General features: G+C 52.5%; 3 protein-coding genes across 3 annotated transcripts; 1 reads left to right on the top strand and 2 right to left on the bottom strand.

Annotated features, from left to right (window-relative positions):
* Positions 1-1,273: 1,273 nt before the first annotated feature.
* Positions 1,274-5,395, bottom strand: BCL7C (BAF chromatin remodeling complex subunit BCL7C). The gene is made up of 6 exons (XM_060649026.2): positions 5,044-5,395; positions 4,453-4,531; positions 4,019-4,127; positions 3,757-3,918; positions 2,026-2,111; positions 1,274-1,469 (listed from the first exon to the last, which is right to left on the bottom strand). The coding sequence occupies exons 1-6, from the start codon at positions 5,133-5,135 to the stop codon at positions 1,344-1,346; spliced, it is 654 nt and encodes a 217-aa protein (XP_060505009.1). The 5' UTR covers positions 5,136-5,395; the 3' UTR covers positions 1,274-1,343.
* Positions 5,396-7,704: 2,309 nt separating this feature from the next.
* LOC132689363 (cardiotrophin-1) lies at positions 7,705-11,742 on the top strand. The gene is made up of 3 exons (XM_060649059.2): positions 7,705-7,800; positions 8,975-9,093; positions 10,611-11,742. The coding sequence occupies exons 1-3, from the start codon at positions 7,776-7,778 to the stop codon at positions 11,076-11,078; spliced, it is 612 nt and encodes a 203-aa protein (XP_060505042.1). The 5' UTR covers positions 7,705-7,775; the 3' UTR covers positions 11,079-11,742.
* A 592-nt stretch (positions 11,743-12,334) lies between these two features.
* On the bottom strand, positions 12,335-14,728 carry LOC132689365 (cardiotrophin-2; the record flags this gene model as incomplete). The annotated part of the gene is made up of 2 exons (XM_060649062.1): positions 12,335-12,891; positions 14,579-14,728. Coding segments are annotated over 2 exons (609 nt in total), but the record flags the coding sequence as incomplete, so codon positions are not given.
* Positions 14,729-15,192: the final 464 nt, after the last annotated feature.

Here is a 15,192-nt window from a genome sequence, read left to right as displayed (position 1 = left end):
AGAACGGTAAGATAATAAATGTGTGTTTCTTTAAATCACGAAGTAAATCTGTGGTAATTTGTCGCAGCAGCAGGAAGCAGCAAATATTCCACATCACGATACACCTGGCTCCCCTGGCCAGCCTTGGCTCAGCTGTCACAAGTTCAGCTGCTATCAGGAAGCATCCCTCTGTTTTTAAATAGTTCTTTAAAAGTTCCAGTGTGGTCCCTCTGAACCTCAGTCTCTTCCTTTGTTAAAAATAAAAGTAGGGCTAATACACCTGACTCTACCTCTTTTGCAGGCACAGACTGAAGGTGCCATATATCATTTGAAGGTTCCCACAAATCACTAGGGCAGATGAGGCCTCATTGTTGTCCCCATTGCTCAGATAGACAAACTAAGGCTCAGAGAGGGGAAATGGCTTGCATGCAGCCACACACCTAGTGAGTAACAGAGCCGGGGTTTGAACCAGGACCACTGACTTCAGATCTACCACACTGAGGTTCATGTCTCACATGCCACTGCCCTGTCAGAGAAGCCTTCCCAGATACCACGGCACATTCATTTACTTGGTCACTCATCAAACAGTTGCTATAACTGCTCTATGCCCAACATGGTGCTAGATAAGACTGGGGACCAAGTTCTGCACTCAGGAACCCACAACCTAGTGGACAAAACAGACAAACAAAACAGCCATCCTAAACAGCCTGATAAATGTCTGCTGAGACAGAGGGGAGGAGGCACAGTGGGTGATGGAAGCCCTAAAGAAGGGAAACAGAGCCAGGGGTCAGGGAAGACTTCCTGGAGGAGGTAGTGATTGGGCTGAGGACAAGCAAGACTCAATGAGAAGTGTAGGCAGGGGTTCCAGTGGAGAAATGGCTAAGCAGAGGCCGGAGGTACAAGTTGTAGCTTCTTGAGGGCAAGGAATGTGTTGGGTCACTTCAGACCCCAAAGTCCCTCTGGGCTGTGTTCCTATGTATGAATGGGAATCATGGGCCAGGGCTTTGGTAATTGCTGGGCCCAAGGGAGAGCTGAACAAGAAGTGGGGTCCTGGGATTCCCAGAGGAGGGCTGAAGGTCAGGAAGGGTCCAAGGTAAGGAGGACAGGGCAGGGTGGAGGGAGTTTTGGGGAGGAAGCGTCCTGGCTCAAGCTCCCATTCCATGTCTGACTCATGGTATGACTATAGGAAGATCCTCTTTGAGCCTCAGTGACTCCATCTGAGAAACAGAGCATGAGACAAAACTGTCTCCAAAGACCCTCCCCAGCCCTGACGGGGAAATGACATGACACAAAATTACAAAAGGGTCTTTATTTGTAAAAAGCCAAAGGGGCCCCTGGGGCGACAGGACAGGCAGGCCGGCTTCTCAGGGGTCAGGGGCATTTGGGCAGATGCGCTTGAGTGGGGGGGCGCCCTCCGAGTCCTCTGTGTCACCCTGGGCTGCCTCGGGGACAGGTGGCACTGGCTCAAAGACGGGGTAAGCTTCGGGGGCCTGGAGAGGAAGGGCGGACAGGCGTGAGCTCCACCCAAACCCAGGAGTACAGCCTCCTAGCCTCTGCCTTCTCCAGCGCCTCCACTCCACTCCCCTCCCGGACCTAGGAGTCTAGCCCAGGGCCAGGGACCCAGGAAGTAGATTAAGTGGGCACCGGAAACAACAACAACATCGTTTGGGGGGAAAGAAGCTGATACTTGATATTTCTGGAAAATGCATCAAGGTAGTCCTTGTGGAAAAAGTCAGAAGTCTGTCAGGGGACTCTCTTAAGCTAATTTTATAGTTTAAGATTAAAATAAAATAAAATACTTGGAGGAGCACCACGATCTTTCCAGGCTTTTAATGGTCTTAAATCAGCCCCGATCCAGCCCACAGGACTTTGTCTTAAAACACCCTTTCCTTTTCAGCCCTAAGAACCCAGCCTCTGAGACTTGAGCTGTGTCTGAGGTCTACATTTCCTGCCTGGACCTCAGCAGTGCAGCCCCCAAGCCTTTGGCTGCCCCAGAGCCCCCATTGCCTTAGAGACCCAGGAGTCCAGCCCTTTGGCTTCTCTCACCTCAGCCTCCAGCAATTCTGGAACAGGTTCCTCCTTGGTCAGCATTGGGGGTTCATCCGTGCTGCCTGCAGTTATGCCCCCAGGATCTGGAACATCAAGTTAACAGATATTCCCTGAGCAGCTGCTCCATGCCACAGCACAGACCAGGGCTGAGGGACACCGGGGAGGGAGCTGGGGACCTGGCTGCAAGCCAGGAAGAGAACATAGGAAGGACATTTAAGTGGGATCTTGACAGGTGAGTAAGATTTCATCAGGTAGACAAACGGGGAGTGGAGCACATTTTAGGCAAACAGGACATATATTTAGTGAATACAGATTCTGATGTTGGACTCCTGGGTTCAAATCCTGACCTTGGGCAAGTGACTTAATTCCTCTGGGCCTCAGTTTCCCATCTGTAAAGTGGGGAGAATGATAGTAATCACCACATGGACAGTTGTGAGGATTAAGTGAGATAATACAGGTAAAGCCCTTAGTAAAGCATCTGGCACATAGTAGGTGCTCAATAAATGCCTGTTATTATTTTTACGTTAGTAAAGGTGCACAAGTGCATGGCACAACCTAAACATAGCCCACAAGCCTAAGTCATGGTATTCTTGGAAAGGAATAATGAGACCAGCAGGGGTAGTTCAAGAAGGGCCCAGAGTGCCAAGTGGAGGAGTCAAAGGTATAGGGAGCCATTGAAGGCTTTGAGGCAGGAAAATGAGCCTGGCAAACTTGTACTTTAGAAAAAGTTGCTCTGGGGGCACTTGGGTGGCTCAGTCGGTTAAGCGTCCGACTTCAGCTCAGGTCACGATCTCGCGGTCCGTGAGTTCGAGCCCCGCGTCAGGCTCTGGGCTGATGGCTCAGAGCCTGGAACGTGCTTCCGATTCTGTGTCTTCCTCTCTCTCTGCCCCTCCCCCATTCATGCTCTGTCTCTCGCTGTCCCAAAAATAAATAAACGTTAAAAAAAAAAAAAAAAGAAAGAAAGAAAAAGTTGCTCTGGCAGCTGTGCAGAGGTGACTGGGGGAGAGGAGACCCATAAGGAGGCTGGAGCCAGGTGGGGGTAAGAGCTCTTCTAGGAAGGCAGACACATTTGGGACATGGTTCAGACCAGACAGGGGATTGTGCAGAAGAGAGAGGAGGTGAGGAGGAATTATGCCCAAGATATGGGCTCACTGGCTGTGTGAGCTTGGGGTACTTCTCTGAGTTTCAGCTTCTCATCTACATGAGGGGGTGATAGCCCCCATAGGGTTATAATGAGGATTACGTGACCTACAACACATTCAGAAGGGCATCTGGCACACAGTCAGAGCTCGATAGGTATGGGCTGTTATTATCACTTATTAACCACCTTCAGGAATATTGCTATTATTTAGTCCTCAACAAATATTTATTGAGCACCTTCTATGTGTCCCACATTGTTCTCAGAATTCAGTAATGAACAAGATCAATGTGGACCCAAGGTTCAGGAAGCTGACATGAGGTGGGGGTTGTGGGGAGAAATATTAGTAAAAAAAAATTTACATGAAAATCTCAGACGATGATTAGTTATCTAAAGACCCAAAGAAGCCAGAGGAATGAGACAGACAGTCGCTGGAGGTAGGATGGTGACTTTCTGTGAGAGTCAGGGAAGACTTCCAGGAGAAGGTAACACAGGAGAGGAGTAGGTGTTGGTAGATGTAAGCTGGTGGCTTCAACTTTGCAGAGGACAAGAGTCAGAGGAGAGGGCTCTAGGGAGGCACCTGGTCCTACCTCTTTCTTGGCCCAGACGTGGGGGCTGAGCATCCTCTGGGACCCCTTCTGGTGGTCCAGCAGGTGACACAGGGCGGCTGGGCTGAGGGGTGCCCCCAGGGCTGGGCTCAGTGCCCTTTTGCAGGGAGCCTTCCGAATGGAAACTCTGGTTACTGTTCTCATCTGTGGGAGCAAAAGCCGAGAGGGTTGGGCCTGAGGGCCCCAGTTCTCTCCCTCATCTACAGCCCACACCTCCCCCTGAAATTCCACGATCCCTACATACCATTGAGATCCAGCAGGATGAGAGGGCCACCCCCTCGGGGACTGGCGCCCCTGCCCCGTCGCTCCCGGCCTCGAGATCTCTCTGCCCCACCACCTGCCCTCCGCCGCTCCTGGGGGTTAAAGGGGTGAGGGTCAGTGGCAGCTTTCCAGTTAGTGCTTGCAAAGCCCCCACTGTACAAATTAGTAAACTGAGGCACAGAGAAGCAAAAGACCCTGCATGAGGTGACAGAGTGTGGCACAGTGAGTTAGGTCTTGAACTCAGGGGTGGGAAGCAGGAAAAAAGGAGAAGGGGGTGGAGTTGCTAATAATTGTTAACATCTGTCTTGGCTGCTGCATTTGAGGTCTCAGAGCGGGACTGGAGGTGGAGGCCCCGGTGGGGAGGGACTCGCCTGAGGTTGCACAGATGAAGGGCCTGGTGTGGGAGAGCTTGCTCACCTCCTCCTGGGGGTCCACCACTGGCACCCACTTGAAGATACGAAGGGAAGTGTCGCCCACAGTCACCCAGCGCTTCTCCCTGTGGGAGGGTGGGGGGACTGGGTCAGAGTTCTGAGGAGAGAGCCCCCCAGGAGCTGAACACATCTGGGGAGACCTGCAGAAGTAGGGGTGGTGCAGTTTTGCTAATGGGGCATAGTTAGAAGGAGAAAGTCCTGCAGACCCCAGGCCTTACGTGGGGGTGCCTCTAGAAAGAGAGTGTGGCTTGGGGCCATAGCTCTGCAGACCCCTGGGGTATACAAGAGAGCAAGACTAATGACCCAGCCGGGGACCACACCAATGAAGATCCTGGGCATACTTGAGGGAGGAGTGGCAAAGCTTTAGGGGGCGGGGCATAAATGAGGGTACGGCTTGGGAACACGCTTTGTAGACCCTAGGGTGTAGCCAGAAGGGGGACAGAGCCCTATAGCTCCAGGGCGCAGCTGGGGGGTACACCTAACACCTGGGGGCCACGGCAGGCGAAGGGAGGGTAGACGCATTTGGGAGAGGAGTAGCCCCGCCAGGTCCCGTCCCTGGCCCCGGGGCAGCGCTCACCATCTCCGGACCTTCTCGATGGTCGCCATCACCTTCTTGATGTCATCCTTGGCCCGGCTCCGGGTCTCGGCCCGCACGGTCCGGCCGGCCATGCTGGCGGGGCTGGGGCCGAGGCCGAGCCCGCGGCTGGGCCGCCTCCCGTCCGGCGGGCTCAGGCTCGGCGCCAGACCCGGGCGCCGCTCTCTCGGCCTGCCGTCCCTCCGGGAGTTGGCCGCGCCCTCCCTCGCTCCCCAACGCCTCCGCGAGTCCCCGCCCCGCTTCCTGCCGCCGCGCCGCGCCCCGCCCCGGCCCGTCCCCGGAGCGGCCGGGCGGCGCGGGCGGCCAGAGCCCAGGCCTGGAAGCCGGCCGGCCCCGCCCCGACCGGGCCCGCCCCCTCGGGGCGCCCGGACGCGCAGCGCCCCCTACCCGCCACCAAGAGGGAGGGTTGGGGACAGCTCGGCGCCAAGAAGCGCGCAGCTGGGTTGAGGCGGTGCGTTCAGACCACGTGGGCGCCAGAGGGCGCGAGGGGGTCACGGTCCCGGCGAGCTGCGCGGGGGCGGCCCCGAATGCTGTGCGCAGAGTATGTGTCCAGCCTCCCTTGGCTCTCGCTCCCAGACTGTTTTTCTCCAGCCATTCATTCAGCTGTCTCTTCACTGACTGCCCATTACCGGCCAGACGCTGCAAATATGAGTAGGTCTCCACCTACCAGAATGGCTAAAATGAGAACAACAGACCATAACAAGTGTAGACAAAGAAGTAAAGCAAGCAGAGCTCTCATTTCTGGGGGAGTGGAAACTGGTAGAGACGCTTTGAAAAACTGGCAGTTTTCTAGAGAAGGTGAACTTACACGTTCCAGCAATTCTACTCCTAGGTCATCAACACTCAACAGAAATACACAGGTATGAGCAGGAAGAGGTGTGTACTGGAATGTTCATAGTACTGTCGATAATGTCCTCAAACTGGAAACGGCCCATCGAGAGGAAAGTGGCAAATGAATTGTAGCCTGTTCACACAGTGGACACAGCACAGAGTGATGTCTTGCTACACATCCAACAATAGGGACAAGTCTCATGAAAGAAATCAAATACAACAGCACACACTGTATGATTCCTTTTATATGAAGTTCAAAACAGACAAAACTGATTTGTGGTGTGAGAAGTCAGGATAGTGGTCACCTTTAGGGCTGAGGGGCTCAAAGGGAGCTCTTGGACTGGTCATGTTCAGTTTCTTAATCTGATGTTGGTCCCCACCCCCCAACATATTTACTCTGAATATTCACTGAACTGTACACTTTAGGATGAATGTACTTTTCCCTATGCATATTATACTTCAATTAAAAGTTTACTTAAAATGAGTGTGTTTAGGTTGATTTTATTTGAAGCTGTGTTTGCCAGCAGATATGACATGGGTTGCTATGTGTGTGTGTTGCAAGGGTGGGACTCTGGCCAGAGGGTTTAAGGTATAAGAGAGTGATTATAACCAAATTTCTGGAGCCAAACTGCCTTGGGGAAAATCCCAGTTCTGCTTGTCCAGTGACCTTAGACAACTCACTTATCTCTCTGTTCCCTCAACTATAACGAGAGTAAGTTAGTATGTAATGTAGCTCCTGGAACAATGCCTGCACATAGGAAATGCCCAATAAATATTCGCTGTTAATAAGTGTGTGATTGTGGCCCCTACCAACAGTTGGCTTCAATTGTACCTGCTATGGCCTCTGCCCGTTAATGCCTTCTTTTATTCTAGCAATTATCTGCTTCTGGCAATACTCTCACAGACACACAGTCCTCCTTCCCAGTCACTCACAAACCTTCACTCACAAACCCCATTACCTGCTCTGGTCTCCCACATCAGACCGAGCTCCTCAGGGGGCCAGAGACCAAGTATGGATCGATCATTCCTGGGTCCCGGAGCCCAGGGCAAGTAGGTACTTGGGAACAATTTATGGGTGTAAGTGTGTACAGACCTTTTATCGTTTATCTGCATCAGGTGAGTGGGGTGGACATGTCGGTACGACCCCCCGTACCTTGTTCCTGGGTGAGAATGAAGGTCTACATGCAGTAGATGTGTGTAAGTCGGAGGGGTTCTCTTACTGGGCCTGGTAAGGTGAAGTGAGGCGGTGTATCTGTTACACTCCTAGTAGGTGTGATAATGAGAGAGAGGGGGGGAGAGAGAGAGAGAGAGAGAGAAAGAGAGAGATAATGAGAGAGACACAGAAAATATCTAAGACCAGAAGGTATTTGTCTGGGCAGGTGTGGCCCAAGCCTGAGGGCCCTCATCGCGGTTTCCCCTCCCTTCCCCCAAACAGGAGGTAGGACCAGCACATTCCTGTCCTGCCAGCTCCACCCTTTCCTATCCCTCCCCACCCCCCACCCCCATCCCCCATCCCCCCATCAGCTTTCTCGGAAAAGAAGCTCCGGCCCTAAGTCTTGCACCGGGTCAGAGCCTGAGCCTCCTCCTCCCCGCGGGACCAGGGCTGTCTCCGGGCCCCGGCACACCCAGCCTCAAGGTCTTAAACCCACCACGCAGACAACCTGCTAACCCTTCTCAGGCCCCTTTCCTGACTGGGCTGCGCAAGTAGGGAGCTAAGCTCAGAGCCAAGGAATCCTGCCTGGGGCGGGAGGGGCGGGGGGGGGGGGAGATTGTTTGGGGTCTGAGCCCTGATTGGCTGAGCCCGGGCCACGCCCCTACCCCTTCCCCTTCTCCCCCCTTCGGAAGGGGGGCGTGGAGGCAACCGGGATCGGCCAGGGGCCAGCATGAGCCGGAGGGAGGGAAGTCTGGGTAAGGGGCTGAAGGGCCGGAAGTCGAGTGTCCGTGGGGAGCAGGGGTCTGAAGGGCTGGAAGCTGGGGTCAGGGTCCCAGCCACTCCGGGTCCGGGATGGGAGCGGCCTGAACTGGGGAGAGCAGGGCCCCGGTGTCAGGTAACGAGCGGGTGAGCTGTGAGTGAGCTGTGGGAAGGGACAAGAGCCGGAGTTTAGCGGAGGCCTGGGCTGTGCCTTCACAGGGACTTGGGCTCAGGGTTTCTAGATCACGGGTTCGAGTACACCCTGGGAGAGAGGACTGGGAGCTGGGTTTGGACGCCTGGATCCTCTGAGTATTGGGAAAGAATCAGAGTTGGGGGCCAGAGGGAAAGATAGAGTTAGGGAAGGAAGTTTCTTTGGACCACAGGAACCAGTGAGTGACAACAGGAGATGAAAGTCGAGGTTGTTAAGGATAGGGACAGGCGGTGGGAAATTCAGACTTGGGGTGGGGGGCGGGGCGGTAGTTGCCGGGCCAGGACTACATTCCCCAGCATGCCTTGGTAGGCGCGCTGTGCAGCTCGGGAAATGTAGTCATGCTTCCGGGGCTCCACCCTCTAGTTTACGCTAGGAAAGGCTAGTCGTGGATGATGCGGGTTTCTAGCTTTTTGCACAGAAGGTCCTTTGGGGAGGAAATGGGACTTCAGTCTCCCAGTCTGTAGAATGGGCTTAAAGGAGCATTCCGACTTGAAATTCTGTGCTTCAATGATGTTAAACTTCACCATCACTGAGGTACCGAGGTATGTGAAACCTATCCTCAAAGGGCTCCCAGACTGAGGCAGATTAACACAAATAAAGGAGCCATTAAAAAAACTACCTTGGAAGTATGAGTAAATGGCCTAAAATAAAAGGAAAAAGTTAATTTAAGGGAGGGGTGAATCCAGAGGCTGCACTGAGGAGGCAATATTTGAATTTGGCTTTAATAGGATTTCAACAATGATTTGGCATCAGAGAATACATTTCAGGTAGGACAACTGTTTGGCGAATGTCTGGTGCCTCATTTACCATTGGTGGGAATGGGACATAGCCTGCCCAGCTTAAAAGTTGGAGAATTCAGAGCAGAGCTTGTGGATTCAGGAAGGAAGAGCCAGCCTGCAAGAAGTGGTCAAGGCGTAGGGGTTTGGGCTGCCCTCATCCCTCCCCCTTTTTCCCACCAGAAGACCCACAGGCTGACTCCTCAGTCTCACTCCTTCCCCACTTGGAGGCCAAGATCCGTCAGACACACAGCTTTGCCCGCCTCCTCACCAAATATGCTGAGCAGCTGCTCCAGGAATATGTGAGTGGGAATGGGGATGGGGGTGCCAGAGGCCTGAGGAGTGGGGAAGTACAGATCACAGAGGTTCCTGACCACCCATTTTTCCACCCTCATTTCCCAGCTGCAGAAAAATGGGACACAATTTGCCATGCTGGCAAATTGGGGAACTGGCCCCTCTCTGTGCCCCAAATGCCCCTGTGTCTGCCCCAGCTTGGAGGCTATCCTACCACACTGCATTAAGACAGAGGCAGAGAGAGTAAAGAGAATTGAGTGAGTGAGTCAGGAAACCTAGGTTCTAGGCTCTCTGTGATCTTGTCACCTTACCACCATGGGCCTTGGTCTCCCCAGCTATTAAAGGAGGCAGTTTAACAAGATGAGTTGTAAACTCATCTACCTGTGCTATACAGAGAGACCAAGAAGGGGTTTCAACATGGGGCAAAAATTCCAGTCCAAGAAGGGACTTTTACAGAGGAGGGGGGATCTGCCACCATCTTTGGTTAGGCATAGGGCGCTACCCAAGGAAGGAGGGTATTTCCACCAATTACTCTGGTGTAGTGGAAGGAGGGTATAGCTTTGAATCAGAAAGACTGTAGGTCTGCTAACTTGCTGTGACTTTGGACAGTAATGGTAACATGAAAAAAGAATGATGTAACAATTATGAAAGTGGAATAAGAGAGAGAACTAGCTTTGTAATTCTGTGAACATTGGTTCAAAATCCAGCTCTGTCCTTTCCTAGATAGATGACCTGGGGCAACTCAATTTACCTCAGCAGCCTCAATATCCTCATTTATAAAATCAGCATCATCATAATCATCACATCCATTATTGGAAAGATTAGGAAATAGTGTGTTTAAAGCAGCAAACAGTGCCTGAACCAGAGACAAGATGTCAGCAAAGGATAAATGGTACAGTTGTAGCATGTTTGCAAATTACAAATCTCTTTTATCTTTCATTTGTTCATTTGTATGAACAAATGAGCCCCCTGCAGGTGCAGAGATAGTGGAGGATGAGGGGAGAGAGAAACAGATGGTTTTCAGCAGTCTCTGTGTGATTCTCAGGAAATCCTTAGTAGAAAGACAGGACAGGGAGCTGATCCCGCATTTTACAGATGAGAAGAGTAAGACTCGGGGAAGGGAAATGGTATTGCATGAAACTGCATTGCTAGCAAGTGGCAGAGACTGGATTTGCGCCCCGGTCTGAAAGATGGCATTAATAAAAGAGCTAACATTTATTGTGCCCTTCCAGTGGGCCAGGATCTGCTGGAAGCATTTTACCATGCTCGGAAATACCCTATGAAGTGGATACTGTTATCCATTTTAGAGATGAGGAAACAAAGGCACTGGTGTAAAGCCCACTTTTGGGGGGGGGGGGGGGTCGTGTTGTCGTATCAAACACAACAGTTGTGTTGGAAGGAATGTGTCATTTGCGAGGTGGGGAAACTAAGGCCCCAGAGAGCGGGAGGAGTGGAGAGTGGAGGAATTCTGTCGCGGCGCCTCTCGGGGAAGGGCGGGGCCCCCCTGACTGCCGTGTCTCCGCAGGTGCAGCACCAGGGAGACCCCTTCGGGCTGCCCGGCTTCTCGCCCCCGCGGCTGCCAGTAGCCGGCCTGAGCGCCCCGGCACCGGGCCACGCGGGCCTGCCCGCGCCCGAGCGGCTGCGGCTGGACGCGGCGGCGCTGACCGCGCTGCCACCGCTGCTCGAAGTGGTGCGGCGCCACCAGGCGGAGCTGAACCCGCGTGCGCCGCGCTTGCTGCGGCGCCTGGAGGACGCGGCGCGCCAGGCCCGGGCCCTGGGCGCCGCGGTGGAGGCCGTTCTGGCCGCGCTGGGCACCGAGACTCGCGGGCCCCGGCCCGAGCCCGCCGCCGCCGCTGCCGCCGCCGCCGCCGCCACCGGCGCAGGCGTCTTCCCTGCCAAGGTTCTGGGGCTCCGCGTGTGTGGCCTCTACCGCGAGTGGGTGAGCCGAACCGAGGGCGACCTGGGCCAGCTGGTGCCCAGTGGCCCGGCCTGAGCGCGGGGCTGCAGCTTGCTGTCACCTCCTCCTAGTCCGTCTCTGTCGGTGCCTAATAAGGGCGGACTGTCTGCGTCTCTCTTGTCTCTGCCACCTCTCTGTGCTTTGTAAGCGCTCCGTGTCTCTTTATCGGACCTCCTTGTGTCTGTGACGTCCCATGTCCATCATTTTCTTGCTTTCCCCCCTCTTTTCCATTGCTTGGGCCTGCCTCCGTCTCTCTTGGTCTCCCCCTTCACCTGTCTCTGGGGGGAGGGGTCTCTTTGTTTTCCCTTTTCTCCATCTCTTGTCTCCCTTTGGCCCCATGTGAGCAGGTGTACCTCTCCGCCTCATCTCAAGGAGGGGACACCTCATCAACTCTGTTTCTTTCACTGCCTCTCTCTGTCCTTTCCTGGCCAGGGACCTGGCTGCCAGCCCTGGTGGGAGGGCTACTCCAGACAAATTTCAGCCACCTTCCCACAGTGCGTCACTCCCCCTCCTTGCTTCTCCGTTTGATGTCCTTTCCCTCCTTCACCTCCTCTGCCCTATCCCCATACCTCCCCCCACCAAGCCAAATCTATGGAGAGAAAAAAAATCAACACCTTAAAACAGTTTTATTCCTGAGAATAAATTAATTTTTTGTAAATAAAATGTTTAAAAATAAAAAAGAACACTAAAGTTACCAGTATATACAGTTGCCGAAAATGGGGAGACACCTTTGGGGAGAAGAGGATCCTTGGGGCACAATCTGGTCCCCCAGACATACCCAAAAGCCACAGTATAAATAGGAGATTAACAAATGCCCCCAGGCCAGGGATATTGTCCATCACTCTAGAACAGGAAGTAGATGTGTCCTGAGCTGGAAACATCTATATGAGTACTTTTTCATTTGGACTTCCATTGATTGGGAAGAAAGTTGGAACAGTGGCTATACTCAGGGAAGTAGACTAGGGGAGGCAATGAACTCCAGCAAGAAGAGGAGACCTATCTGCTCAGAAAGCCCATAGCTTCATACAGAAAATGAGGTAGAAACAAAAAGGCAGCCCCTGGACCTCCTCAAAATTACAGGAAAAGGAAGGTCTCAGGGAGAGCCCTGGCATTCTTTCCACCCAAGATGGGGGCAACCAGGACCACTGGATTGAAAGAATCCACAAAATGATACCCATAGAGTCCCACCCAGATCTGGAAGGGAGGTCATAGGACCTAGGCAGGAAAGACCCAGGCAACAGGGACTTGAGGCCTGGTTCCTAGGAAACATTCCCAAATAAACAAGCCCTGTCTGCTAGACAAGATGTGTCTCCTTTAGCGAAGAAGCAAGGCAGGAAAGAGTCCATTGGGAAAGAAGTGTTGCAGCCTCTGGCAGCAAGTCCTGCCTCGTCTATCCAGGGTATTTGGCCTTGAGCAGAGCTAAGTCCCTCACAGCTCGGTCTGTCCAGTGGCCATATTCCCGGGTCACTACATAGCCTCGACATTTCCTCTCAAAGGCTGAAGCCCCAAAGGCAACAACACCGAGAGTGTCCTCTTCCGGGGGGATGGGCAGGCCCAGAGCAGTCATGATTGCAGCCATGTTGCCCAACAGGCCTTGGGCCCTGAGTCTTGCGGCGCCGAGCTGAGCCAGCAGGATAGGACTGCCAGGGTTCAGGTCTCTCTGGTCATCCCCTACGAGCTGGAGGTGCTGGGTCAAGGCCAGGAAGGCCCCCTGGGCATGGCCCAGCCGCTCCCCATCATCCAGGGCATGCCAGGTCTTGAAGGAGACAGTGGCAGGAGGCAGGCTGCTGAGCTGAAGCTCAGGGGCTGAGAAACCAGGGTCGCTAAAGGGGCTGCCCTGGTACTGGAGCTGCATGAGAAACAGAGACAGATAGGAATGCGGGGACGGAAGTGGTGCTGACTTCACATCTGCCTTCCATAAGACTGACATCTTCCCAGGGGGAGGAGTTAGTGGGATGTCCTAGCACAGAGCCTGGGCTCTGTTAGGTTCCAGGTTCATGTATAAATTGTACAACTTTGATTCACAGCTTCAGTAATTCCCATGCGTGAAAATGATAAGAAGTAGTATATATAAAGCACTTAGCACAGCACTTGGCATACAGTAAGGGCATGATAGGCCACTATATTACATTAATATCATGACATCATGACACTATGATTGTGTTATTTATTATACTATTTTCAGTCTAAATATATTATTGACCACGTATAGTCTACATGTATCTTTTTTTTTTAATTTTTTTTTAACGTTTATTTATTTTTGAGAGAGAGAGAGACAAAGCATGAATGGGGGAGGGGCAGAGAGAGAGGGAGACAGAATCGGAAGCAGGCTCCAGGCTCTGAGCCATCGGCCCAGAGCCCGACGCGGGGCTCGAACTCATGGACCGCGAGACCGTGACCTGAGCCGAAGTCGGACGCTCAACCGACTGAGCCACCCAGGCGCCCCTATATGTATCTTTTTTATTTATAGCATTTAGTTGTTTATGCTTATTAGTTTTATTATAATCATTAATAAATAATTGTTAACATTAAATTTAGTTGAGTGCCTTCTCCATTAAAGTTCTTGCCTCCATAAACCTAGACCCACAAAATCTTAGTGCGCACTGATAAATCCCCAAATTGGTAGCCCACCTAGACCTCCATCACTATTTTAGGTGAAGAAACTGAGGCTCACGGTGCCCAAAGCCACCCAGGGAATGATGGCAGCTATGGCACGAGAAACTAGGTTTAGTAAACTTGACGTGGGCCTGGAATATAGCACAGGGGAGGAGTCACAAATCCTAGGGCCTCCAGGAGCCAGATGGATTGTATAACTGGAGGAAGAAGGCAGAACCAAGATGGGGTGAGGAGGGGCCAGGAGGGTCCCTGTGCCTGTTTTAGACAGGCAGTCATGTTCAAAATTTGAACAAGTATTTCATGGGCCAAACAGAAAACATCTGTAGGGCAGATTCAGCTAGCGGGTCACTGCTAGTTTGAACTTCTAGACAGTGTGGGGGTGGTGCGGGAGGATTGGCACTGCCAGTGATTAGCTGTGTGACCTTAGGCAAATTATTCACCCTCTCTAAAACTCAGTTTCCTTATCTGTAAAGTGGATTATGATTCTATCTCTCAGAAGTGTTTGAAGAGTCAGCAAGATAATGGGCAGAGTGCCCAGCCCGGGCACATGGCTCAAGTAAGCACATAGCGCCAGGTGATTGTAGAAATAATTATGACCCTGTAAAGTCTTTCTCTGTATGTGCTGTCTTTGACTCTTGTAACAGTCCTGAAAGGTCAGCAAAAGCAGGATCACAAATTCCATTTTGCAGATGAGGAAGCTGAGACCCACAAAGAGAGAGAGAGAGAGAAGGAATGACAGCCCAAGGTCACCAGCTATCAGTGACAGCGTTTGAGTGAGTCTCTAGTTGACAGAGCCCCTGTGCCCTCAGACTCATGGGGGAGCCTTCTCCTGGCCTTGCTCTGCTTCTCCTACTTAGAGTTGAGCAAGGAGGGCACTTTCCCTCTCCCCTCATCCCCTGCTTGTGCCCAGTGTCACTCACGTAAGTCTGCAGCAGTGTTGATGTATTCTTCTGCATGTAGAGGGCCAGGCTGTAGGCTTGACTGATGGGCTCAGCTGGCGAGATGGGAGCCCCCAGACTGAGGGGTAGCAGCAGTAGGGTCAACAGGCAGAGGGGGGCTGTCAGAGAAAATCGGAGGTCAGATCAAATTCCTGAGCCTGCCTGCTGGTTCATTCATTTTTTAAAAATGTTTTTTTATTTATTTATTTTGAGAGAGAGAGAGAGCAGAGGAGGGGCAGAGAGAGAGAGAGGGAGTGAGAACCCAAGCAGGCTCCACCCTGTCAGTGCAGAGCCTGATGTGGGGCTTGAACTCACAAACCGTGAGATCATGACCTGAGCTGAAACCAGGAGTCAGACACTTAACCAACTGAGGCACCCTGGCGCCCCAGTTCATTCACTCTTTGTAACAACTCTTCAAGTGGCCACAGACTTTGTGGCCTGCAACAATCTTGTGTATCCAAGTCAGGACAGAATCACCCTGTAAGTAGATTATTTCCAGCCCAGAACATTCCCCTGAACTTCAGACCTGTGTATTCAACTTCCTGCTTGACATTTTCCCTTGGATATTAATAAGATTCTTAACTCAAAATGTCTAA

The sequence above is a fragment of the Panthera onca genome, chromosome E3, assembly GCF_046562875.1.
Source record: "Panthera onca isolate mPanOnc1 chromosome E3, mPanOnc1 haplotype 2, whole genome shotgun sequence".
Lineage (NCBI taxonomy): Eukaryota > Metazoa > Chordata > Mammalia > Carnivora > Felidae > Panthera > Panthera onca.
The sequence above is the reverse complement of the archived record's forward strand: the minus strand, read 5'-3'. Positions and strand labels throughout refer to the sequence as shown.